Genomic DNA, 26,497 nt, shown 5'->3' on the forward strand with positions numbered 1-26,497 from the left:
GGCCCACAATCCATAGAGTAGGACCCAATTTATTTAGTTAAATTGACTGATTTCCTTACATGAACTACAACTGAGCAAAATCTTAAAATTGTATTTATATTTTTGTTCAGTATAACAACCATTATTTTATTCAAGGACAGCGTCAAAAGCCAAATTAGGCTTCTTCTAAAAACAATTAAATACGTGTCAAATATTTTTTTTGCCACCATCATTGAAGTTCAGTTATAAATTACAATTAAGGCTTATACACAAAATTGCTATCTACAAATAAGGGGGAAAACACTTAATTTAGAGTTGTATTTAGATGCACTATTGTAAAGTGGCTGTTCCACTGGATGTCAGAAGGTGAATTCACCAATTTGTAAGTCGCTCTGGATAAGAGCGTCTGCTAAATGACTTAAATGTTAATGTTAAATGTTATTTAAACTGTAATACAATTGCAATTTCCCCCTTACTAGCTCGGACTTTGCTACTTTGAGGAGAAATGTACTTACTATGACTGATATGTGGTTGTTCCACCTGCGCCATCTTAAGATGAATGGACTGACTAAGTCTCTCTGGATAAGAGTGTCTGCTAAATGACTCAAATGAACAAGTGACAAACAAGCAAATATGACAATGCATTACTGACTGTGCCATACTAAGAAACATAACTATTCGTCATCAAGCACCTTTAATACAATTATATAAATGTATACATAAAAAAGTGTATGTCACTCAGTTAAAAAACAAAATGTGGGTAGGAGTGTGAGATCAGAGCTATATAAACTATTTTGTATTTGCTTCTTTTTCATTCTTTGTAGCGTGGTTAAACCAGACTGAATGCAGCACTCAAACAATGGTGAGAGCATAGCATTCAGTCTGGTTTAGCCAGACTACATTCTTTGACCCTCACCAACTGCTATCCCAAATACTTCAGTCTGTCGGTCTGTACCAGCTTCCATCTCCCAGTCATCCACCCAGTGTTTGAAGTGAACTGAAATAAGTGCTGGTACGGTAGTCATTTTGGGTGCCAGTACCCATCATATATTTAAGCCAATATAAAAAAAGAGTGGCCAGTAATCAGTACCTGTGTGTACCGGCCCAATTCACACACTGCATCAAGCTGACTGACCAGTAAGGTGCAAATCACAAATGTATCAGGGGGCTCACCAGTTACTGCAGAGGACAGGAGGCCTCCACAATATCTGGGCCCTTATTCAATCATATCAGAGTCTTGTCAAATCATAATGAATACGGTTTTATGGACAGGGGCACCTGATCCTAGATCAGCCTACCTACTTGCTTTGTGAATACAGGCCCTGAGCGTGAGTGCATATCAACACAAACCCAACAGCGCTTCTCATTAAAAAAAAAACATTCCTACTGCTGGTTATCAGTAGATCAAATGTGAATGCATGAATTCATCCATTTCAATTAACAGATACATTATGTATACAACACTTTTCTTCTCCAGCTGGTAGTGTTTTAGTACCATATTCCAAGAACACCACAGCAATTAACCTCCTAAGTAGGCTATAGTAGTACTATGCTCCATATCACTATGAGTGATGTGTGTGACATGTTTAGAAACATGATCACAGCTATGTGACAGTGGTCGTAATGGCGTGGCACATTGAATTATGTACAATTACTTGATGAAGTGAAATGTATTCTGTTTTCATATCGTACAAATTGACATAATGACCTATGTTCCTGTCTGAACAACAAAGAAATGTAGGTGTTCCCATTACCCTTGATGAAGCTCAATTTAAGGTTTTTATTAGGTGAATCTTGAGCTGACAGGAATTACTCATCTTTGCTTCCTCTAGATGTTTACCAGCTTGTAAGATAAGGCAGAGATAGGTAAACATCTAAAGGTAACTGATTCCTGTCAGATGAGACACCTAATAAAACCTTGGTTAACCAATGACATCACAAAGAGAGACAATGTTCTGGGCTGGGTTTAGGCTCTTAAAGCTTTCCAAGAGTTCAAATGAATCAAAGCACCTTGTGAATGTTGCTGGTACCACTCTAATGTTGCCTTATGCTGCAGCGTGCATCCTTCTGATTCTGGACACCAACTTCCCCATATACAGCCTCTGGGTCAGTCCCAGAGGGCACTACTTTTGACCAGGGCTCATTGGACTCAGGTCAAAAGTAGTGTACTATGTACGGAATTAGGTGCCATTTGCAACTCAACCCTCTGTAGTGTCTCCACTCCTACATGACGTCCACAAAGAACTCACTGGGATTTCCCATGGCAAGGTGGAAGGACTGGCGCGAGGCGGTGAGCTCTGGGGGCACAGAGCCCAGGTCACGGGTTGGGGGTGCCCCTGGAGGTCCCCCGGGGGTGGTGCCAGGGGGCAGGCCCGGCATCGAGGGCCCTGTCTGCCCCAGGCCCTGGAGGGTGTGTGGGTGCACGTGAGGGTGATGGGGGTGCTGGGGTACCATCATAAGCATCATGGGGTTGTATGAAAGGGGGATGCCCTGTGGGAATTGGAGGTGTGGAGGGGGTGCGCGGTGGTGTGAGCGCTGGCTGACGTGGCTATAGTGGCTGTGTTCACTGGGGGTGGCCGAGCCTCCGTGTTCCCCCCTCCTCAGGCTGCTCCGTACAGAATACTCTGATTCGCTGCCGCTTCCTGAGCGAGAGTCCCTGCCGTCTCCGCCTACCGGTGACTTCTCATCCCGACCGCTAGTACTGCCCACCCCTCCTCCGCCTTTCCCTCCCCTCCGTCTCTCTCCCTCGCTCCGGGTGGAGCCACTGCTCCGGCTCCCTGGGTGAGAGAAGACAGGACAATGTGAAAACAGGCACCCCAGAAAAGCGGAGTACATTCTAATATCACAGTCTAACCAGAATCATACAGAGGCTATCTATAGCTCTAATTCAAACGAGACATTATTTACCCCTTGCATAACCCTACAATGTTCAAGTTTCTGAGTATGGCCTGTCAGGAAAACTCTGAACTCTTTAATTATTCATCCATAACACATGTATTAATTACACTGAAAAAAAATATAAACACAACATGTAAAGTGTTGGTCTCATGAGCTGAACTAAAATATTATTTCTCTCAAATTGAGCACAAATGTGTTTACATCCCTGTTAGTGAGCATTTCTCCTTTTCCAAGTTAATCTATCCAACTGACAGCTGTGGCACATCAAGAAGCTGATTAAACCGCATGATCAGGTGCACCTTGTGCTGGGGACAAAAGGCCACTAAAATGTGCAATTTTGTCACAACACAATGCCACGGATGTCTCAAGTTGAGGGAGCGTGCAACTGGCATGCTGACTGCAGGAATGTTCACCAGAGCTGTTGCCAGAGAATTGGGGATGTTTATCTACCATAAGCCACTTTCAACATTGTTTTAGAGAATTTTACAGTACATCCAACAGGCCTCACAACCGCAGGCCATGTGTATGGCACCGTGTGGGAGAGCAGTTTGCTGATGTCAACGTATGGTGGCAGTGGGGATATGGTATTGGCAGGCATAAGCTATGGACAATGAACACAATTGCATTTTATCGAAGGCATTTTGAATGCACAGAGATACCGTGATGAGATCCTGAGGACCATTGTCATGCCATTCATCACCTCATGTTTCATCATGATAATGCATGGCCCCATGTTGCAAGGATCTGTACACAATTCGTGGAAGCTGAAAAGGTCTCAGTTCTTCCATGGCCTGCATACTCAGACATATCACCCATTGAGCATGTTTGGGATGCTCTGGATCGATGTGTACAACAGCTTGTTCCAGTTCCCGCCAATATCCAGCAACTTTACACAGCCATTGAAGAGGAGTGGGGCCACATTCCTCAGGCCACAATCAACAGCCTGATCAACTCTATGTGAAGGAGATGTGTTATGCTGAATGAGGCAAATGGTGGTAAAATCAGATACTGACTGGTTTTCTGATCCACGTCCCTACCATTTATTAAAAGGTATGTGACCAACAGATGCATATCTGTTATCCCAGTCATGTGAAATCCATAGATATGGCCAAATTAAATGTACTTATATGAACTGTAACTCATTAAAATCTTTGAAATTATTGCATGTTACATTTATATTTTTGTGTTCAGTACACACACACACACACACACACACCCCCCGTCCCTCCAGTCTCACCCTCGCTATGCTGGCTCCCTGTGCTGCCTGGCGCGTAGCTGTAGCTGGAAAGCTCATGGTAGGGGGGCGGCTGGCTGGAGTAGGGGTTGGAGGTGTACTGGTAGGAGGGGAACGTGTGCATCAGGGGCCAGGGTGTGGCCCCCGGAAGGGGCAGGGGGGCCAGGGTGTCCTGGTCTGAGGCCCCACTAGAACCGTCGTTGTCATTCAGGGAGAGGTTTGCCATGTCTGGGAGAGAATAGTGTAATGGCACAGTTATCAGTGATGTATGATTTGACCTTCATTTTCAATACATAGGACATTTTACCAGAGCTCTCCCAAAATAAAACCGCAAAAAGTCCATGGCAAATATACATATTTACAGCAAACAGCAACGAAACTGTAAAGCTAAGCACAGAAGGCACGGCAACATCTTAAGGCTCGAGGGCCACATCGGGATTTCGAAATACAAAGGAGTGCCGCACTAAGACTATTTTCTTATCCAAAATAATCATAATATAGGGATGGCCACCTGTTGCCCATCGCTGTAGTACAGTAAAACAGGCCTATGGGCAATTAGCCACGAAGGCTTGTGCTGTTTTACTCACAGTTCTCACAGTCGCTGAAGTCACCGAAAATGTAATAGCATTGCTCTGAGAAGGTGATCTTGTTGACCGTGTGGCGGATGAAGCCAGCTTTCAGCAAGTTACTTGCATACTTCCTGGCTTCACGACGGTCCTGGAAGCCCTCAATGTGTTGGTAGAGCCACTCCACCACATCAGAACCTGCCAATCAATCATCCATTAGAACCCTACACTAGAACCCCCCCAATGTGTTGGTAGAGGCACTCCACTACATCAGAACATGCCAATCAATCATCCATTAGAACCCCACCTATGATCTACTGTAGGATTTAATCTTTGCCTGTAAATCTACCAATTTTCTTTGCGGAGAAAATTGCAACCATCCCGGTAATATCCTGGTATTCCCATTCAGACCGGAAATGTTATTTAAAAACATATATAATACCAGTCCCAAAAATATTGAGGGGGGGGGGGGGTGTTATTGGACAATATACGACGGCTAAAGGCTGTTCTTGAACCACCCAGTTTATAATATTGTATTTGCCAAATCAACTCAAGGTTCTGTTAGTCGCCACACAATTTGTTTAAAGCCTAGTGTATTTGTATTTATTATGGATCCCTATGAGCTGCTCTCTTCCTGGGGTCTGGCAAAATTGATGCAGTTATACAATTTAAAACATTACAATACATTCATTACAGAATTCACAACACACTAACTGTGCCCTCAGGCCCATACTCCACTACCACATATTTACAACACAAAATCTATGTGTACATGTGTGTATGTTATCATGTGTGTGTGTATGCATGTGTCTGTGCCTGTTTGTTTTACTTCACAGTCCCAGTTGTTCCATAAGGTGTATTTTTACCTGCTTTTAAAATCTGATTCTACTGCTTGCATCAGTTACCTGATGTGGAATAGAGTTCCATGTAGTCATGGCTCTATATAGTACTGTGCACCTCCCATAGTCTGTTCTGGACTTCGTCTGTGAAGAGACCTCTGGTGGCATGTCTTGTGGGGTATGCATGGGTGTCTGAGTATTTTAAAAAACAGACAGTACGGTATCTTCAGCTTGTCAACACCTCTTACAAAAACAAGTAATGAGGAAGCCAGTCTCTCTTCCACTTTGAGCCATGAGAGATTGTCATGCATGTCATTGTCAGCTCTCCGTGTACTTTTAAGGGCCAGCAGTGCTGCCCTGTTCTGAGCCAACTGCAATTTTCCCAAGTCCCTCTTTGTGGCACCTGACGTCATGACTGAACAGTAGTCCAGGTGCAACAAAACCAGGGCCTTGTTGATAGTGTTGTTAAGGAAGACCAGCGCTTTATTATGGCTAGACTTCTCCCCATCTTAGCTACTGTTGTATCAATATGTTTTGACCATGACAGTTTACAATCCAGGGTTACTCCAAGCAATTTAGTCACCTCAACTCGCTCTATTTCCACAATATGCATTACAAGATGTACAGTGGGGCAAAAAAGTATTTAGTGAACCACCAACTGTGCAAGTTCTCCCACTTAAAAAGATGAGGCCTGTAATTTTCAAAATCCAGAAAATCACATTGTAAGATTCTTAATTTATTTGCAAATTATGGTGGAATATCATCCACTCGCTTTTGTTATTTCCTAGAGGCACGGTTGTAATCACAATATACCAGTCATTTTGTGACCAGTGAGTAGCTGCAGTTCATATTTTGAGCTTCTACCAGTGCCATAAAGAGATTTGTGAATGTGAGATGAGACTGCCTTCAGTAACTGCGTCATGAGTAGCCTACACATGAGACAGCAATTTCTAGAAGTCATGCAAGTAAGTGATGTTTCTATTGACATTATGTGGAGTAAGCTAAATACGGCAGGCTGCTAGAATTGTGATGACTGGTCTAATGTAGGCTATGAATGACGCCAGAGAGTTTGCCAGCAGCATACCTCCCTGCAGCCCACTGCTGGCTTGCCTCTGAAGCTAAGCAGGGTCGGTCCTAGTCGGTCCCTGAATGGGAGACCATATGTTGGAAGTGGTGTTGGAGGGCAAATAGGAGGCACTCTTTCCTCTGGTCTAAACAAATATCCCAATACCCCAGGGCAGTGATTGGGGACATTGCCCTGTGTTGGGTGCCGTCTTTCAGATGGGACGTTACACGAGTGCCCCGACTCTGTGGTCACTAAAGATCCCATGGCACTTATTGTTAAGAGTAGGGGTGTTAACCCTGGTGTCCAGGCTACATTTCCTATCTGACCTTCATACCACCATGGCCACCTAATCGTCCTCAGCTTCCAATTGGCTTATTCATTGCCCCACCTCCCCTGTAACTATTCCCAAGGCCGTTGCTGTAAATGAGAATGAGAATGTTCTCATTCAATTTACCTAGTAAAATAAAAGTTGATGTCCGGTTCATGCGTGCACATTTTGTATTTTTTTTGTGAAGGTGCTTGGTTGGGAAGTCCTGGGATACCGGTCATCGGTATTATTATTGTTTATATATTTTTCATTAAACCCTAATACTAGTTATAACTTTCAACAATATAATCTTTCTTTACAATCCAAATACAACAGCACCCTAGAAGTTGGCTATACAGCACAAACAGATCTGGAAGCAGTTCTCTCACCAAGGAAGGCGTTGGGGATGGTGATCTTGAGCCACATCCTGTCCCGAACCTCCAGACCAGACTCTGGTGAGGCCATGGCCTTCGCCACCGACGCCATGTCAGAGTGGAGGGACAGGTTGAAGTCATCAAAACCTGGAGAGAGATGAGAAGAGGGTAAGATTAAGAGGAACAGACTGTCAAAAAAATCTATTCATTATCAACAACTAAGGTAGACAGAACTTAACACTTGAGGGAGAAGAGAACTTAAAATAGCGTGTCCCAAACTCGGTCCTCGCGATGTAGTTTTTTTGCCCTAACACTATAACAGCTAGTTCAAATGATCAAAGCTTGATAATTAGTTTACTATTGCAATCAGCTGAGTAGTGCTAGGGCAAAAACCAAAATGTGCACCAATTGGGGGCCCAGGACCGAGTTTGGGAAACCCTGACTTAAATCTTCAGAGATCAATGAGCAAAATGACAAAACTTGAGACTTACAAGAGAGAAAGCGAGAGAGAGAGAAAGAGACACGAGAAGACAAACATAGTAAATAAAAAACAGACCTTACCTTTGTGGGCCAAAGACAGGCAGAGGGACTCACGCTCTGTCTCGGTCACCGAGGAGTTGGAGGTGATGGTGCTGAGAGAGGAGCTGCCGGGGTAGGGAGGGTAGGCCCCTGTCAGGGCCACAGAATGGCTCACCCACACAGCCGGGTCTATGGGCCGGATCGGCTCATCTGGAAGAACAATGGGGGTGTACACTATGAGGGGTTGTAGTCTCCTCTACCATTGGGTGGATTTCTCAGCCGAGGCTCTTTTCGCATTTAGTCTTTGCTCGATTTCTTACGTCTTCCCTCTCCTCGTTCTCAAATGAGAAGGTCAGAGGGGAAGGGACTTTGGATCTTCGACCTCGTGTGTTGTGAGGAGAGAGGATTCAAGGAATCAAGGAAAGAGGAACTGAGAAAGAGCCTAGGAGATAACAGGTTACTCACTGCGTGGGAGGGTGAAGTAGCCCTGGGGTGACGGGTCCCAACATTTAGCTACTGTCAGGATAATAGGTCTGGGTGGAGAGAAAAGGAGAAAGAGAAAGCGAGAGAGACATCGAGATAATTATCTTTATTTTTCTTCTCTTTTGTTTTAGGGGGTAGATCAGCTTTAATATTGCAGATGGATTGTAGCTTCTATCAATGTCATTGTCTGCATCAATTTCAACCCCCATATATTTTTTTGTAAATGTATATAATATATACAGTACCAGTCAAAGTTAGGCCAGAGTTCAATCTTGGTTTCATCAGACCAGAGAATCTTGTTTCTCATGGTCAGAGTCCTTTAGGTGCCTTTTGGCAAACTCCAAGCGGGCTGTCATGTGCCTTTTACTGAGGAATGGCTTCAGTCTGGCCACTTTACCCTAAAGGCCTGATTGGTGGAGTGCGTCAGAGGTGGGAGAACCTTCCAGAAGGACAACCATCTCCAAAGAGGAACTCTGTAGCTCTGTTAGACTGACCATAGGTTTCTTGGTCACCTCCCTGAACAGGCCCTTCTCCTCTGATTGCTCAGTTAGGCCGGGCAGCCAGCTCGAGAAAGTCTTGGTGGTTCCAAACTTCTTCCATTTAAGAATGATGGAGGCCACTGTGTTCTTGGGGACCTTCAACGCTGCAGACATTTTTAGTACCCTTCCTCAGATCTGTGCCTCGACACAATCCTGTCTCGGAGCTCTACGGACAATTCCTTTGACCTCATGGCTTGGATTTCGCTCTGACATGCACCGTCAACTATGGGACCCTATATAGACAGGTGTGTGCCTTTCCAAATCATGTCCAATCAATTGAATTTATCACAGGTGCATTCCAATCAAGTTGAAGAAACATCTCAAGGATGATCAATGGAAACAGGATGCACCTAAGTGCAATTTTGAGTCTCATAGCAAAAGGGTCTGAATGTAAATAAGGTATCTGTTTTTTGTTATACTTTTGCAAAACTTTCTAATAACCTAATATCTCTTAGTCAATATGGGTATTGTGCATAGATTGAATCCACTTCAGAACATGGCTGTAACGTAACAAATTGTGGAAAAAGGAGTCTAAAATCTTGTGTATGTTTACACAGCTCTTTTTAAATACATTTTCCATTATTGGAAAGTATATTTTACATGAGTTTTTTTGTTTTTAATGCCTCCACTCTACCCCTCCCATCGATCTCTTTTTCTATTTGCCATATTTTTCGACTTTGCTGTTGTTAACCTTTCTGTTCTCAGTTTCTACAGATTGTAACTTATAATAATTATAGCAAGAACATTTTATTATTGATCGATCGATAATTCTCTTTGTAGAAGGAGCAGAAGGCATGCACACATACAGTTGAAGTCGGAAGTTTACATATACCTTAGCCAAATACATTTAAACTCAGTTTCACAATTCCTGACATTTAATCCTAGTAAGAATTCCCTGTTTTAGGTCAGTTAGGATCACCACTTTATTTTAAGAATGTGAAATGTCAGAATAATAGACTTATTTATTTCAGCTTTAATTTCTTTCATCACATTCCCAGTGGGTCAGAAGTTTACATACACTCAAATAGTATTTGGTAGCATTGCCTTTAAATTGTTTAACTTGGGTCAAACGTTTTGGGTAGCCTTCCACAAGCTTCCCACAATATGTTGAGTGAATTTTGGCCCATTTTGTTGTCCATAAGCCATTTTGCCACAACTTTGGAAGTATGCTTGGGGTCAGTGTCCATTTGGAAGACCCACTTGCGACCAAGCTTTAACTTTCTGAATGATGTCTTGAGATGTTGCTTCAATATATCCACATCATTTTCCTTCTCATGAAGTCATCCATTTTGTGAAGTGCACCAGTCCCTCCTGCAGCAAAACACCTCCACAACACGATGCTGCCACCCCCGTGCTTCACGGTTGGGATGGTGTTCTTCATCTTGCAAGCATCCCCCTTTTTCCTCCAAACATAACGATGGTCCTGGCCAAACAGTTCTATTTTTGTTTCATCAGACCAGAGGACATTTCTCCAAAAAGTACAATCTTTGTCCCAATGTGCAGTTGCAAACTGTAGTCTGGCTTTTTTATGGCAGTTTTGGAGCAGTGGCTTCTTTGTACCTTCAGGCGTTTAGAAATTGCTCCCAACCAGACTTGTGGAGGTCTTTTCTGAGGTCTTGGCCTCCTTCACTCACGCTGCCAAACTTACCCTAGTAAAACTGACCATCCTACCGATCCTTGACCTCGGCTATGTCATCTACAAAATGGCTTCCAATACTCTATTCAGCAAACTGGATGGAGTCTATCACAGTGCCATCCGTTTTGTCACCAAATCACCTTATACCACTGCGACGTGTATGCTCTAGTCGGCTGGCCCTCACTACATATTGGTCGCCAGACCCACTGGCTCCAGGTCATCTATAAGTCTATGCTTGGTAAAGCTCCGCCTTCTCAGCTCACTGGTCACGATAACAACACCCACCCCTAGCACGTGCTCCAGCAGGTATAGCTCATTGGTCATCCCCAAAGCCAACATATCCTTTGGCCGCCTTTCCTTCCAGTTCTGTTGCCAGTGACTGGAATGAATTGCAAAAATCGTTGAAGCTGGTGACTTACATTTCTGTCACGAACTTTAACCATCAGCTATCTGAGCAAATCAAATGTTTATTTGGCACATACACATGGTTAGCATTTGTTAATGCGAGTGTAGCGAAATGCTTGTGCTTCTAGTTCCGACCATGCAGTAATATCTAACAAGTAATCTAACCTAACAATTTCACCACAACTAACTCACACACACAAGTGTAAAGGAAGGAATATGTACATAAAAATATATGAATGAGTGATGGCCGAACGGCATAGGCAAGATGCAGTAGATGGTATAGAGTACAGTATATACATATGAGATGAGTAACGTGGGATTATATTAATTGGCATTGTTTAAAGTGGCATTGTTTAAAGTGGCTAGTGATAACTTTATGACATCAATTTTTCCATTATTAAAGTGACTAGTGATATATTTTACATCAATTCCCATTATTAAAGTGGCTGGAGTTGAGTTAGTATGTTGGCAGCAGCCACTCAATGTTAGTGTTGGCTGTTAACAGTCTGATGGCCTTGAGATAGAAGTCGTTTTTCAGTCTCTCGGTCCCTGCTTTGATGCACCTGTACTGACCTCGCCTTCTGGATGATAGCGGGGTGAACAGGCAGTGGCTCAGGTGGTTGTTGTCCTTGATGATCTTTTTGGCCTTCCTGTGACATCGGTTGGTGTAGGTGTCCTGGAGGGCAGGTAGTTTGCCCCCGGTGATGAGTTGTGCAGACCTCACTACCCTCTGGAGAGCCTTACGGTTATGGGTGGAGCAGTTGCCGTACCAGGCGGTGATACAGCCTGAGAGGATGCTCTCGATTGTGCATCTGTAAAAGTTTGAGTGCTTTTGGTGACAAGCCACATTTCTTCAGCCTCCTGAGGTTGAAGAGGCGCTGCTGCGCCTTCTTCACCACTCTGTCTGTGTGGGTGGACCATTTCAGTTTGTCTGTGATGTGTACGCCGAGGAACTTAACTTTCCACCCTCTCTACTACGGTCCCGTCAATGTGGATAGGGGGCTGCTTCCTCAAGTCCACGAGCATCTTTTTTGTTTTGTTGACATTGAGTTCGAGGTTATTTTCCTGACACCACACTCCAAGGGCCCTCACCTCCTCCCTGTAGGCCGTCTTGTCGTTGTTGGTAATCAAGCCTACCACTGTAGTGTCGTCCGCAAACTTGATGATTGAGTTGGAGAAGTGCATGGCCAAACAGTCGTGGGTGAACAAGGAGTACAGGAGAGGGCTGAGAACACACCCTTGTGGGGCCCCAGTGTTGAGGATCAGCAGGGTGGAGATGATTCCTTTCCTCACCACCTGGGGGCGGCCCGTCAGGAAGTCCAGGGCGGGGTCGAGACCCAGGGTCTTAATGACGAGTTTGGAAGGTACTATGGTGTTAAATGCTGAGCTGTAGTCGATGAACAGCATTCTTACATAGGTATTCCTCTTGTCCAGATGGGTTAGGGCAGTGTGATTTGCGCCATTTGTGGACCTATTGGGGCGGTAAGCTAATTGGAGTGGGTTTAGGGTGTCAAGTAGGGTGGAGGGGATATGGTCCTTGACTCAAAGCACTTCATTATGACGGAAGTGAGTGCTACGGGATGGTAGTCATTTAGCTCAGTTACCTTAGCTTTCTTGGGAACAGGAACAATGGTGGCCCTCTTGAAGCATGTGGGAACAGCAGACTGGGATAAGGATTGATTATGTCCGTAAACACACCAGCCAGCTGGTCTGCACATGCTCTGAGGACGCGGCCGGGGATGCTGTCTGGGCCTACAGCCTTGCAAGGGTTAACACGTTCAACTCATGTTTGTTGCAGTGGAGGAGAGCCCGCAGGTTTTGGTAGCGGCCGTGTCAGTGGCGAGGGAGCAAGACATCGTGGTCCGCGACGGGGCTGGTTTTTCTTTTGTAGTCCGTGATTGACTGTAGACCCTGCCACATACCTCTCATGTCTGAGCCGTTGAATTACAACTCCACTTTGTCTCTATACTGACGCTTAGCTTGTTTGATTGCCTTGTGGAGGGAATAGCTACACTGTTTCTATTTCGGTCATGTTTCCGGTCACCTTGCCATGATTAAAAGCAGTGGTCCGCGCGTTCAGTTTTGCGCGAATGCTGCCATCAATCCACAGTTTCTGGTTGGGGAATGTTTTAATAGATGCTGTGGGTACAACATCACCGATGCACTAGCTAAAAAACTTGCTCACCGAATCAGCGTATTCATCAATGTTGTTTGACGTTATGCGGAACATGTCCACGTGATCGAAGCAATCTTGAAGCGTGGAATCCGATTGGTCGGACCAGCGTTGAACAGACCTGAGCGTGGGTGCTTTCTGTTTTAGTTTCTGTCTATAGGCTGGGAGCAACAAAATGGAGTCGTGGTCAGCTTTTCTGAAAGGAGGGCAGCTAACCAATTGCTGCAGCTGTACATAGACCATCTGTAAATAGCCCACCCAATCTACCTACCTCATCCCCATATTGTTTTTATTTACTTTTATGCTCTTTTGCACACCAGTATTACTACTTGCACATCATCATCTGCTCATCTATCACTCCAGTGTTAATCGGCTAAATTGTAATTACTTCGCTACTATGGCCTATTTATTGCCTTATCTCCTCACGCCATTTGCACACACTGTATATAGACTTTCTTTTTTGTATTGTGTTATGGACTGTACGCTTAAAACGAGTTTTAATGACTAAGTGTATGTAAACTTCCAACTTCAATTGTAGAACAAGACACAGACAAAGTTTGCATATAGGAAAGAGATGCCTTACCCAGGTTTATGTACAATCTCTCTCAGCACACGGACAGCATCGTCATTACTCATGTTCTCAAAGTTGATGTCGTTCACCTGAGATGAAGCAACATGAGAGGATAGACCTTAAACAAAGAGCTTTCCAGCTCAAAGAGACAACTTATTGTGTGTGTGTCACCTGTAGCAGCATGTCTCCTGGTTCGATCCGCCCATCAGCAGCCACAGCCCCTCCCTTCATAATGGAGCCGATGTAGATACCTCCATCACCCCTCTCGTTGCTCTGACCCACGATACTGATGCCCAAGAAGTTGTATTTATCTGCACGGGAGAAACCGTACACATACAGTACATCAGCTAACAGTCTTTTTATCCTATTTCATTTCAGATAAGAAAAACAAAACCTTACAGATAAGCTAGCACATAAGCCTGATGTAGAGATAAGGCAATGAAAGAGCGTGAGGTGATAGGAGTGAGAAGAAAGGAATAAGATAGAAGTGAAAAGGTGGGGAGCAATTGAAGGGGGCACTCACCCATGTTGAGTGTAACAGTGATGATGTTAAGGGACATGGTGGAGTCTGTCACACTGCTAAACGAAGACGCCTGAAACACAGCAAAACAAAAAATGTGTACGATTACATCACATACACCGAGCATACACCACATAAGCATACATTTCAATAAGGTTGAAAGTTCCTTCAAGTGCAGTCCCAAAAACCAAGCGCTATGATGAAGCTGGTTCTCATGAGGACCACCACAGGAAAGGGAGACCCAGAATTACCTCTGCTGCAGAGGATACGTTCATTAGAGTTGCCAGCCTCAGAAATTGCAGCCCAAATAAAATGCTTCACAGAGTTCAAGTAACAGACACATCAACTGTTCAGAGGAAACTGCGTGAATCAGGCCATCATGGTCAAATTGCTGCAAAGAAACCACTACTAAAGGACACCAATGAGAGGAAGAGACCACAAGCAATTAAACCGGTGGATATCTGTCCTTTGGTGTGATGAGTCCAAATTTGAGGTTTTTGGTGCACGGATGAGGTGGTGAACGGATGACCTCCGCATGTGTGGTTCCCACCGCAAAGCATGGAGGAGGAGGTGTGATGTTGTGGTGGTGCTTTGCTGGTGACACTGTGATTTATTTAGAATTCAAGGCACACTTAACCAGCATGGCTACCACAGCATTCTGTAGCAATACTCCATTCCATCTGGTTTGCGCTTAGTGGGACTATCATTTATTTTTCAATGGGACAATGACCCAAAACACACCTCCAGGCTGTGTAACGGCTATTTGACCAAGGAGAGTGATGTAGTGCTGCATCAGATGACCTGGCCTCCACAATCACCCGACCTCAACCCAATTGAGATGAGGTGGACCGCAGAGTAAAGGAAAAGCAGCCAACAAGTGCTCAGCTTATGTGGGAACTCCTGCAAGACTGTTGGAAAAGCATTCCAGGTGAAGCTGGTTGAGAGAATGCCAAGAGTGTGCAAAGCTGTCATCAAGGCAAAGGGTGGTTACTTTGACAAATCTGAAGTATAAAATATGTTTTGATTTGTTTAACACTTTTTTTGGTTACTACATATGTGTTATTTCATAGTTTGTCTTCACTATAATTCTACAATGTAAAAATGTAAAAATAAAGAAAAACAATGGAATGAGTAGGTGTCCAAACCTTTGACTGGTACTGTATACTGAAACATAAACTGGACCCAACTGCAGTCCCCTACTTATTTCATATCCATAACATGTAACTGTCTTATCCCCTACTTATTTCATATCCATAACATGTAACTGTCTTATGTTCTCAGAATTACTGTATGTTCCTAAATAAATATTATATATTAAAAGCAGTAGCTGCAGTACCCTCTCCAGCCTGGTGGGACGCTGCTTCCGGCGTCTGCGGTGGCGCTTCAGGAGCCTAGAGGCTGTGCTCTGTTCTGTGGTGCTGCTGAACCTGAGAGGAGAATGGAGGCGTTAACCCTTCCCTAAGGAAGCCTGTAATTGGCTCAGCAACTATATCTCAAACACAACTCGGTGTCAATGTAAAACAGTAAAAAAAAAAATCTAGGTTCCTGGATATCACATAAGGGGTTCCCCAAGGCTCTATTTTAGGGCTTGTTTTGTGAACCATTTATATAAATGATATAGGCAAAGTGGTGATGCTGGGCCAAATAAGTTCAAGTTATTAAACAATCGTGGTTGACGGCCCATGCTCTGTGTGTGTGTGTGACTGACCTGCTCATGGTGTCATCGTCCGAGTCACAGAAGCTGGTGGTGTCCAGCTCGCTGCTCATGATGGTGGAGGCACTCTCGTAGCCTGCCAGGTGGCGCTCCCGACGGCTCTGACCGTTCATCCGCGGCCCTTTGGAAAGCAGAGGGACAACAGAGATAAGGACGATCATGGGGGAAACGAGCATCGTCCAAACATTACTCCTTTAGTACCTAGACTAGAGCATATCACTTATATGCCACTTTGCCAAAGCGACAATACAATTAACGTTTATTTTTTTACCCCTATTTGTCCCAAATTTCATGGTATCCAATTGGTAGTTACAGTCTTGTGCCATCGCTGCAACTCCCGTACGGACCCGGGAGAAGTGAAGATCAATAGCCGTGCGTCCTCCGAAACACAGCTCAGCCAAGCTGCACTGCTTCTTGACACAACCCGGAAGCCAGCCACACCAGTGTGTCGGAGGAAACACCGTACACCTGGCGACCGTGTCAGCGCGCATTGCGCCCGGGTTGCCACCGAAGTCGCTAATGCCCGATGGGACAAAAACATCCCTGCCGGCCATACCCTCCCCTAACCCAGACAATGTTGGGCTAATTGTGCACCGCCCCATGGGTCTCCAGGTTGCAGCTGGCAACAGGGCCTGGACACGAACAAGGATCTCTTAGTGGCACAGCGATGCAGTGCCTTAGACTACTGCGCCACGCGGGAGGCCGTACAATTACACTTTAGTCATTTAGCAGATGCTCTTATCCAGAGAGACTTAGTCACATACACATCCTAAAAATGTATGTAATGCCTGCAGGAATTGAACCCACGACCTTGGCGTTTCGCGCAATTTTCATACCAACTGGACCACTCAAACAGTTACTGACCATGCTGCTCCATGCTTTCCCTCCGTCTGGGCTTCTCCCTTCTGAATGACACCACTGACTCTGTCTCAGTACACTCATCCAGGTTCTCAACACTACCCGCCACATTGGGACTGGAGGAAGAATGAGGGGGGAGAACAAGGGGGATGAGAATGTGAAGGATGTTTTAGAATGCCATTGTCATTAATGGAAAAACAACTCCTCTTTTGACATATCGTAAAGGCATCCTGATGAAAGTAGTCAGCATTTTTCCTGTTCTCCCTCTGAAATGTTCTTCTCACAATCCCAATCCACTGTACCATTCCATTCAATCATTAGATCATTCACTGGAGCTTCCACTTTTTATTGCATTTACTTAACTCCCAGCCGTGTGTGTGTATGTGTGTGTGTGTGTGTGTGTGTGTGGATCAGGCTATGCTGTAGGGCTTCAACCTACTGGAATGACGGGGGTCTGGAGTCTCCGATGCCCCCTGTCCTCTCCACCGGTATGGGAGGCAGGGGGGAAGGGGGGGGAGAGGACTCCGTACAGACCTCCACCGGGGGACGAGGGGGCTCCGCAAGGGGACTGTCTGAGGATACCAGCTAGAGAAGGAGGGGGGGCAACAGAAACAAAGTAAAAAAACTGACCTATTCACACAAGCAAACGTCATGCTTGCTCACCTACCACCAAACTAGCATGCTGTCAAAACAAACAGCAGGACCACAGTGAAAACAAGATCCAAGTTATTATTCTTGATAAAGAACTCAATTCTGTATTGAGCGTTGTCTGTAATCATTGACACAAGTGAGAAGTATTGAGGTTACTGCTAACCGGGTGGACAAAGTGCCATGCAACACAATCAGTAGACAGCATCTTACCCATGACACAACTCTCCCATTGAAACAAGGTAGTTTGGCAGCATCATCCGAAATCTCTTCCTTCACCACACTAAGGACATAACACAGATCGAGAGATGAGTGATACACACACACTACAGTCATACCACACAGACAGAGAGCAAGAGATCTCAAATATGCCATTGTTCATTTGCCCATGCTTCAGGCAGAGTGGATGTCATACGCTCACTCACTCAGACCTACAACATTATCTCAAAAACAAAAATGGATGATTTGTATATTGCTAAGTCTATGATGCAAACATTTGATGAAATATGGAGCCTACTTTCCTTATTATTTCAAATAGGTACTTTTAGTTTCATAGTTATTACCTTACACACTTGGTTTGTGAAACCAGACCTAAATGCCACTATCGTACAACAGCATCTCTAGACACAAACACTCATTCTCCCTCTTCTGGTGCTTCATTACATATTCCTTTCCCTGCTGTCTGTGGGTGCGTATTATTTGGTCTGTATGGGTTTATCCACCCATCTCTCCTTTGTTGGAATGCCCGGGTGCCTGTCCATGCCTGTCACTGTGTGAGGGAAGGCATTTTTCTGTGTATGGCCTTGTGATTATCGTCCCATGTCCTCCATCACTTGAGCTAAAGATATTATGAATAACCAGACACTGAAGAGGATTTACAGTTTATGATAAGCACATGCATTTATTAATAACAATGTGGGTTAGAGATGTCCTCGATTGTTGCTGATCACCTGTAAAAGGAAGGAACATGTATTAGGAGTATGAGTTGGTAATTGGTGCGTCACGGAAAGCTTTTGCTGTGCTTCCCATTGTTATAACTCTTTATGTTTGTGTATTTACTGATCAAAATGTTAAGGCAAAGCTGTAAACATGTAAATTATTACCTTGTATTTCCCCGTTGATTGAAGGGGGTATCTTTTTTGCACTATTGGTTAAAGCCTGTAAGTAAGCATTTCACTGTAAAGTGAACACCTGTTGAATTCGGCGCACATGACAAAAACTTTGATTTGATCTGTTCGAGTCTCGGTTGAAGATAATCCTTTTTTTTTTGATGAAACCAACGATGATCTATTATACTAACAAGATAGTCGAGTGACTGCTCTTACAATGAAAATACATGTCCTCAAAATATGGAAGGCAGTGGGAGGAAGAGAAATCAGGTGGGACCATTCTAGCCAATGAGAGGGCAGATATGCGTGTGAACAGCAGGCACAATTCCAATATAACTTTATTTTTTCAGTCTGAAAATTATTATTTTCTCCTCCTGGAAAATATTTTGGAGTCTTATTTTTGTGTGAAATATTTTAGAATATCGAACTAATTTCAAGCAATTCTATGTAATTTTGTCATGGCTAATGCAGTGTTCCTCTGTTCATAACGCAATCAATGGGCATGTGCTCTGAACCAATGCTGGCCGTTAGACCGCACTCAACAAACTGTATAAAGGTCATAAGCAAACAAATAAATGCTCATCCAAAAGCGCTGCTCCTAGTGGCCGGGGACTTTAATGCAGGCAAACTTAAATTTGTTTTACCTCATTTCAACCAGTATGTCACATGTGCATATAGAGGGGAAAACACCTCTAGATCACCTTTACTCCACACAGAGACACAAAAAGCTCTACCTTGCCCTCCATTTGGAAATCTGACCAGAATTCTATCCTCCCGATTCCTGCTTACAAGCAAAAACTGAAGCAGGAAGCACCAGTGACCCACTCAATAAGGAAGTGGTCAGATGACACGGATACTACAGGACTGTTTTGATAGCACAAGAATATGTTCCTGGATTCATCCAATGGAATTGAGTATACCACCTCAGTCACTGGCTTAATCAATAAGTGCATCGATGACCTCATCACCACAGTGACCGTACGTACATATCCCAACCAGAAGCCATGGATTTACAAGCAACATCCGCATCGTGCTAAAAACTAGAGCTGTCGCTTTAAAGGAGCAGGACACTAATATGGATGCTTATACAAAATCTTGTCATTGCCAACAAAGGGTATTGACCAAATACTTATTTTCCACCATAATTTGCAAATAACTTCATTAAAGATCCTACAATGTGATTTTCTGGATTTTTTTCTCATTTTGTCTGTCATAGTTGAAGTATACCTATGATGAAAATTACAGGCCTCATATTTTTAAGTGGGAGAACTTGCACAATTGGTGGCTGACTGTATATAATAGATTAAATTAATTTAGTCTCAAATAAATATTTTGGTTTAAATAATGCAAAAACAGTGTTGGATAATAAAGTAAAAGTGCAATATGTGCCATGTAAAAAAAGCTAACGTTTAATAAGTTCCTTGCTCAGAACATGAGAACATATGAAAGCTGGTGGTTCAATATTCCCAGTTCTTCAATATTCCCAGTAAAGAAATATTAGGTTGCAGTTATTATAGGAATTATGATGCGTCGACTATTTCTCTCTATACCATTTGTATTTCAAATACCTTTGACTATTGGATGTTCTAATAGGCACTTTAGTATTGCCAGCCTAATCTCAGGAGTTGATAGGCTGTGATCAAGCATTGCTAAGAGCTGCTGGCAAACGCAGTAAAGTTTGAATTAATGCTTACGAGCCTACTGCTGCCTACCACCGCTCAGTCAGACTGCTCTATCAAATCATAGACTTAATTATAATATAATTATCACAGAAATACGAGCCTTTGACATTAAAATGGTCTAATCCGGAAACTAATTTCGAAAACAAAATGAAATATGGAACTGTTCCGTATGTTATCAAAACGGGCGGCAACCCTAAATTTAAATACTCTGTTACATTGCACAACCTTCAATGTTATAATTATGTAAAATTCTGGCAAATAGTTCGCAACGAGCCAGGCGGCCCAAACTGTTGCATATATGCAATGAACCTTGGCTCCTTGCTGCTCTCGCGTAACGGGTGGTCAGCCTTCCACGCAGTAGCCTAGTGGAATGCAATGTAATCGGCCATAATCGGTGTCCAAAATCTGTTTACCGATTGTTATGAAAACTTGAAATCGGTCCTAATTAAATCGGCCATACCGATTAATTGGTTGACCTCTAATAGAGCTCCATTTTAATGGATTGGTCTGCCTATCCAGGTGAGACGCAGCTTCAGTCTCAACCTTCAAGTCTTTATTGAAGACTCATCTCTTCAGTAGGTCTTATGATTGAGTGTAGTCTGGCCCAGTGGTGTGAAGGTGAACGGAAAGGCAATGGAGCGACGAACCGCCCTTGCGGTCTCTGCCTAGCCAGTTCCCCCTCTCCACCGGGATTCTCTGCCTCTAACTCTATTATAGGGGCTGAGTCACTGGCTTACTGGTGCTCTTCTTTGCCGTCCCTAGGAAGGGTGTGTCACTTGAGTAGGTTGAGTCACTGACGTGATCTTTCTGTCTGGGTTGGTGCCCCCCTCGGGTTTGTGCCGTGGGGGAGATCTTTGTGGGCTATACTTGACCTTGTCTCAGGGTAGTAAGTTGATGGTTGAAGATATCCCTTTAGTGGTGTGGGGGCTGTGCTTTGGCAAAGTGGGTGCCTGGTTGGTCCTGCCTGGTTGGCCCTGTCCGGGGGTATCATCGGACGGGGCCACAGTGTCTCCCGACCCCTCCTGTCTCAGGCTCCAGTATCTATGCTGCAATAGTTTGTGTGTCGGGGGGCTAGGGTCAGTGTGTTATATCTGGAGTATTTCTCCTGTCTTATCTGGTGTCCTGTGTGAATTTAAGTACGCTCTCTCTAATTCTCTCCCTCACTCGGAGGACCTGAGCCCTAGGACCATGCCTCAGGAGTACCTGGCCTGATGACTTCTTGCTGTCCCCAGTCCACTTAGTCGTGCTGCTGCTCCAGTTTCAACTGTTCTGCCTGCAGCTATGGAACCCTGACCTGTTCACCGGACATGCTACCTGCCCCAGACCTGCTGTTTTCGACTCTCTCCCTCTACCGCACCTGCTGTCTCTAACGCTGAATGATCGGTTATGAAAAGCCAACTGACATTTACTCCTGAGGTGCTGACCTGTTGCATCCTCTACAACAAATGATTATTATTTGACCCTGCTTTTCATCTATGAACATTTCTAACAGTACATGGCCAAGATGTTAAATCTCCACCCGGCACAGCCAGAAGAGGACTGGCCACCCCTCAGAGCCTGGTTCCTCGCTAGGTTCCTACCTAGATTCCTGCCTTCCTAGGGAGTTTTTCCTAGCCACCGTCCTTCTACATCAGCATTGCTTGGTGTTTGGGGTTTTAGGCTGGTTTCTGTAAAGCGCTTTGTGATGCACTTTGTCACTTTTGTGATCAGCTGATGTAAGAAGGGCTTTATAAATAAATGTGATTGAGTGAGTCCCACAACTCGAAAGCGGGAGTGCTACCCTTTAGCTCAGTGTGGATGTTGCTTGTAATCCATGGCTTCTGGTTGGGGCATGCATGTACAGTGACCGTGGGGACGACGTCCTCGAATGCACTTATTGATGAAGCCAGTGACTGATGTGGTGTACTCCTCAATGCCATTGGAATAATCCCGGAACGTATTCCAGTCTGTGCTAGCATAACAGTCCTGTAGTTTAGCATCTGCTTCATATGACCACTTTCTTATTGACCGAGTCACTGGTGCTTCATGCTTTAGTTTGTGCTTGTAAGCAGGAATCAGGAGGATAGAATTAAGGTCAGATTTGCCAAATGGAGGACGGGGAGAGCTTTGTACGCGTCTGTGTGTGTGGAGTAAAGGTGGTCTAGAGATTTTTTCCCCCTCTGGTTGTACAATTAACATGCTGATAGAAATTAGGTAAAACTGATTTGAGTTTCCCTGCATTCAAGTCCCCGGCCACTAGGAGCACCACCTGGACGAGCATTTTCCTGTTTGCTTATGGCCGTATACAGCTCATTGAGTACAAATATGCATAGGCCATCGCCCCTGGTCTTAACAGAGGCCGCTGTTCTATCCTGATGAAAAAGCTTAAAACCCACCAGCTCATGTCGTCGTTCTGCCGACTCGGTGAATCTTAAGATATTACAGTTAATGTCCCGTTGGTAGGATATACGTGCTTGTAGTTCGTCTATTTGATTATCGATTGATTGTAAATGGACTAATAGGATCGGTGGTAAAGGTAGATTACCCTCTCGGCGACAGATCCTTACAAGGCACCCGGACCTGTGTCCACGATACCTCTGTCTTTTGCTCCTGTGAATGACTGGGATGAGGGCCTTGTCGGGTGTCTGGAGTAAATCCTTCCCATCCGACTTGTTGAAGAATTCCTCCAGTACAGGGTGAGTAATCACTGCCCTGATATCAAGAAACTCTTTTCGGTCATAAGACAGAGTGGAAGAAACATCTACAAGTTAAATAACGCAAAATAAAAGACATACAAAATAGCACAATTCGTTATTGGGTCGTAAAACAGCAGCCATCTCTTTCGGCGCCATTATCATAAATTATTTATCATTATTATACAGCTCGTTGAGTGCGGTCTTAGGGCCAGCATGGGTTCAGAGCACATGCCATGTTATGAACAGAGGAACACAGCATTAGCCATGGCAAAATACATTGAACATTTCCAGCAATTCTTCAAAATGGCAAAATGTTCTTTCAGCTCAATGAAAGTGTTGAATTGCATAAAATAGCAAAATTCCCTACGCCGCCAAGATACTTTTCTAACTAATGGACTGTTAGTTTATACTTCCTCTTACAATGAAATGTGGGAAGTGCACAGTAATTAAATATTCTACCAAATCTATTAAATTTGAAATGCTGATTACTTCTACTAGCCATTATCATTCAAATGATGACAGAGAAGGCACCACAGGTTCCAAAGTGGTGTGTCAAAATTCATACGCATCTTCTGGGGCCTGGAGTTTTTCCTGAAAATCATGACCTGGTCAGGTAAAACTCAGTCCTACTCTTAAGCTTTAACAGGGTCTAATGCAACTTTTCCCCCCTCACTGGACTGGACATTGTAGTTTTTAAATGCATTGGGGTCATGCAGAGCATATAGGTTACCTGCTTCCTCTCTATATGCAGCTATTAATAGGCAATATTTTGTTATTATATTTGTTAACATTAAAAGGCTATTTAATATAATTTAGCAATGTAAGTCTTTACTCTACTCTTTAGAATTGCATTGTATTCATTTAATTTATTTTTGTTTCTAAAGTATGTCATTGAGATTTTTTTTAAATTACATCTCAAAATATCACACTGCCCCTTTAAGACAATTGCGTTCAAAATGACATCTACCTGGCTACAGCAGGCTAACCAAGACAAATGCTAATGTGTTTTTGTAGGTTTCTTTTTGCAGACTCAAGTCACCAGCATATTGATAGAATGTTCACTATTGTAAGTTAACTTTCGTAAAATCACTTTCCCTAAAATAAATAACCTCAGCAAGTAGATTGATGGACTTATTTTTGCTCAGGACAGCTTGAAATTACTACAATGCTGTGTGAACGTAGCTCTGCTCGAGAAGTTGTGATTTGCTGGAGCATATTGGTGCTTGAATGAATGGCCAATCATATTGCATAAATAGCATGCTTGTCTACATGTAGTCTTCAATGGTTTTTAATGGTAGTCTGTGACGACAGTGCAGGTACATTTTGAACTGGAATACAAAAATGCGCTGACAAGTAGGCTATCTGGCCAGGTTGGTGCTACTGCTTTAAAAGTGGTGTGCAGATTGAAAAGCAGGCCTACTGGGGCAAATGCTGTCGTCGTCTTGCCACATGTTTTCCGGCGGCTCTGCCTGAATATAAGACACATTTGTTTGTTTTTTGGTAACATATCATGGGAGAGGGTCCCTGGCCAAGAACGTTTCAAAACCCTTGCTCTAGAGTGTGTTAGTATATATATTGTACAGTTACGGGCTATTATCTTCACTTGCAAATAAAACGCCTCACTCTGGTCAAGATCTTCTGTTGTCTCACTCTCAAATCCAACTGCATGGTCAGTTTCACAGGTGTCTAAATTATATTGAGGTAAAGAAAAATACCATGCATAATGTTCTGCAACTTTACTGAATGGCTTTAACAAATTTTTGAAGGGAATTAAGTAGGGCTGGGCGATATCTAATTTATTTGAATTCATGTTTTTGCGCAATATTCCAAAATACTCATGGTTTTATTATTTTTATGAGTATTTACAGCCACTTGTTCTCGTGTTGTATTTTTAGTCTCACATCTTTCGCTCCTTCTGTGCTGTGTGCACCTCCACATTTACACCAGAGATCTATATACTGTATAAAGAAGAGATGCACATCTCCGCCCTAACAAAGGAAGTTGTTGTCCCAAAGGCGGGAAGGCGGAAGACAAGATTAGGTCCAAAATAAGCTCAGAAACACATTGGACAGATTTTAGCTTGAGTGGAACCTCTCGCTTCGTATTTTCCTCTATGGTTTACACACATCAAGCCCCTCCCCCTGCCTCTCACGCCAACAAAATTGAGAGATTACAATTTCCTCTCTGACAAACAGTTTCAACTCACTATTTGCATTTGATGTTCAGTCCAACAGGTCATATGGACAAACACATTGAGACATTTTACTGTAATAAAAAGGGTTTTGTTAAAAAAGTTTACGTCTCAACTACTCAAATTGCGTGCAGAGCAGACAACTAAAACGAGAGTATAAATGAATATTGAATCTGGAAAATTAATGCTCAATTTGTCGCGCACGGCATTGGGGTACTGCTAGCAGTATTTTAGCCAAAGACTTATGCTAGTTGTCTAGTCTTTTAGAAATGTGTAATAAGCATAGAAATGATATGGAAATGGAAACTCGTTCTCTTTCTGAGAAATAAGCTGGGCCACTTGATTTCAAAATCTGAACAAAGTGGACAGCCTAAGATGCTTCAAACAGTTAGAGACGAACAGATTGTTGAGACCTGTGTTAATTTTCTATAGCTTAATGCCTACTACAAGAAGTGAGTCAATATTAGTGAATGTGCATTGTTTTAGTTAAATTTGTAACAAAAACGGGCATTTTCATAGACTTGAAAGCCAGATCAGTGATTAAGGCAAAAAGAAAAGAAAAGCGGGTTCGTTAAATTCGTCATTGGAACCACTCGATATGATTGGTCATATAAAAACCTTGGGACCCAAATGCATAATGAGTGCGCTCATACCCCCTTGTGGTGGTCTGAAGCAATGACGCTGTGACGCTGGGTACCTCTAAGTCCGGGGGCGTAAGCTCGCAACTTTTAAAGGAGGAACCACTAATATGGTGGTGAGCAACGACTATTTTCTTAGGCTGCATTTACATAGGCAGCCTAATTGTTTGTAAAAGACCTGATTGTTCAAAAAACAAAATTGGGGATACGATCAGAATAGGGACACCTGTGTAAACGCAGCCTTAGAGACTAGAGAAAGTTGTGTAGTTGTACATGGTAACAGGCAGCTAGCTACAGGACGTTGTAGAGCAGACATATTGAAAGCCAACATTCTCTCCATTATGGTCTTCCCATCCATTTTTCTCATAGCCTAATGAATGTCAGCAGTCCATAAGTTAAAAGTACAGTCTGTATAGCTCGCTGTATTATCCAGGAGATAATTAGCCTGTTGTAGATGGGAGGGAATTTAACTTACCAGGGAGGCCAGCACTCAAACTAATGGCATAATAAGATTTGTCTGAGGTAGAAAATAGCTTTTCTATGTTGTGTGTGTGTGTGTGTGTGTAGCAGGGTTTCCTTTAGGAAAATGTGGCACCGGACAAATTTAACAGACCCATATGCATTGGGTGCGTAACCCATTAGGGCATCCACTCACGGTGTACAGCATGACAAAAATCACATATAGATTATGGTAATTTCTTAACAGAACATGCAATCCTGTAATGAAGCATTTTAAAGCAATTTGCAGAAAACCATAAACTTGATGAGTGGTTCCATATGGGATAAAAATGAAAAATCTCTGTGAGAAACTTAGTGGGAATTTAAAGATGCAACAACTAGAATGGGTTGATAATATGACTAGGATTGTGCCTT

The 26,497-nt window shown here is 43.5% G+C and overlaps 1 protein-coding gene across 2 annotated transcripts in view; it reads right to left on the reverse strand.

Annotated features, from left to right (window-relative positions):
- Positions 1–654: 654 nt before the first annotated feature.
- The window catches only part of LOC135514679 (segment polarity protein dishevelled homolog DVL-2-like), a 30,723-nt gene continuing 4,880 nt past the window's right edge, over positions 655–26,497 (reverse strand). The window contains exons 2-15 of one of the 2 annotated variants that reach the window (XM_064938186.1): positions 17,543–17,612; positions 17,121–17,266; positions 16,688–16,797; positions 15,818–15,944; positions 15,446–15,536; positions 14,113–14,182; positions 13,761–13,900; positions 13,602–13,678; positions 8,248–8,315; positions 7,825–7,992; positions 7,279–7,410; positions 4,699–4,875; positions 4,115–4,339; positions 655–2,756 (exon numbers count right to left, since the gene is read on the reverse strand). In XM_064938186.1, coding sequence (XP_064794258.1) covers positions 2,203–2,756; positions 4,115–4,339; positions 4,699–4,875; positions 7,279–7,410; positions 7,825–7,992; positions 8,248–8,315; positions 13,602–13,678; positions 13,761–13,900; positions 14,113–14,182; positions 15,446–15,536; positions 15,818–15,944; positions 16,688–16,797; positions 17,121–17,266; positions 17,543–17,612 — 2,155 coding nt within the window. In that variant the 3' untranslated portion in view covers positions 655–2,202. Of the gene's footprint in view, positions 2,757–4,114; positions 4,340–4,698; positions 4,876–7,278; positions 7,411–7,824; positions 8,017–8,247; positions 8,316–13,601; positions 13,679–13,760; positions 13,901–14,112; positions 14,183–15,445; positions 15,537–15,817; positions 15,945–16,687; positions 16,798–17,120; positions 17,267–17,542; positions 17,613–26,497 lie in introns of both variants that reach the window. The other variant, XM_064938184.1, reaches the window with a different exon arrangement.

This window comes from Oncorhynchus masou, chromosome 26, assembly GCF_036934945.1.
Source record: "Oncorhynchus masou masou isolate Uvic2021 chromosome 26, UVic_Omas_1.1, whole genome shotgun sequence".
NCBI lineage: Eukaryota > Metazoa > Chordata > Actinopteri > Salmoniformes > Salmonidae > Oncorhynchus > Oncorhynchus masou.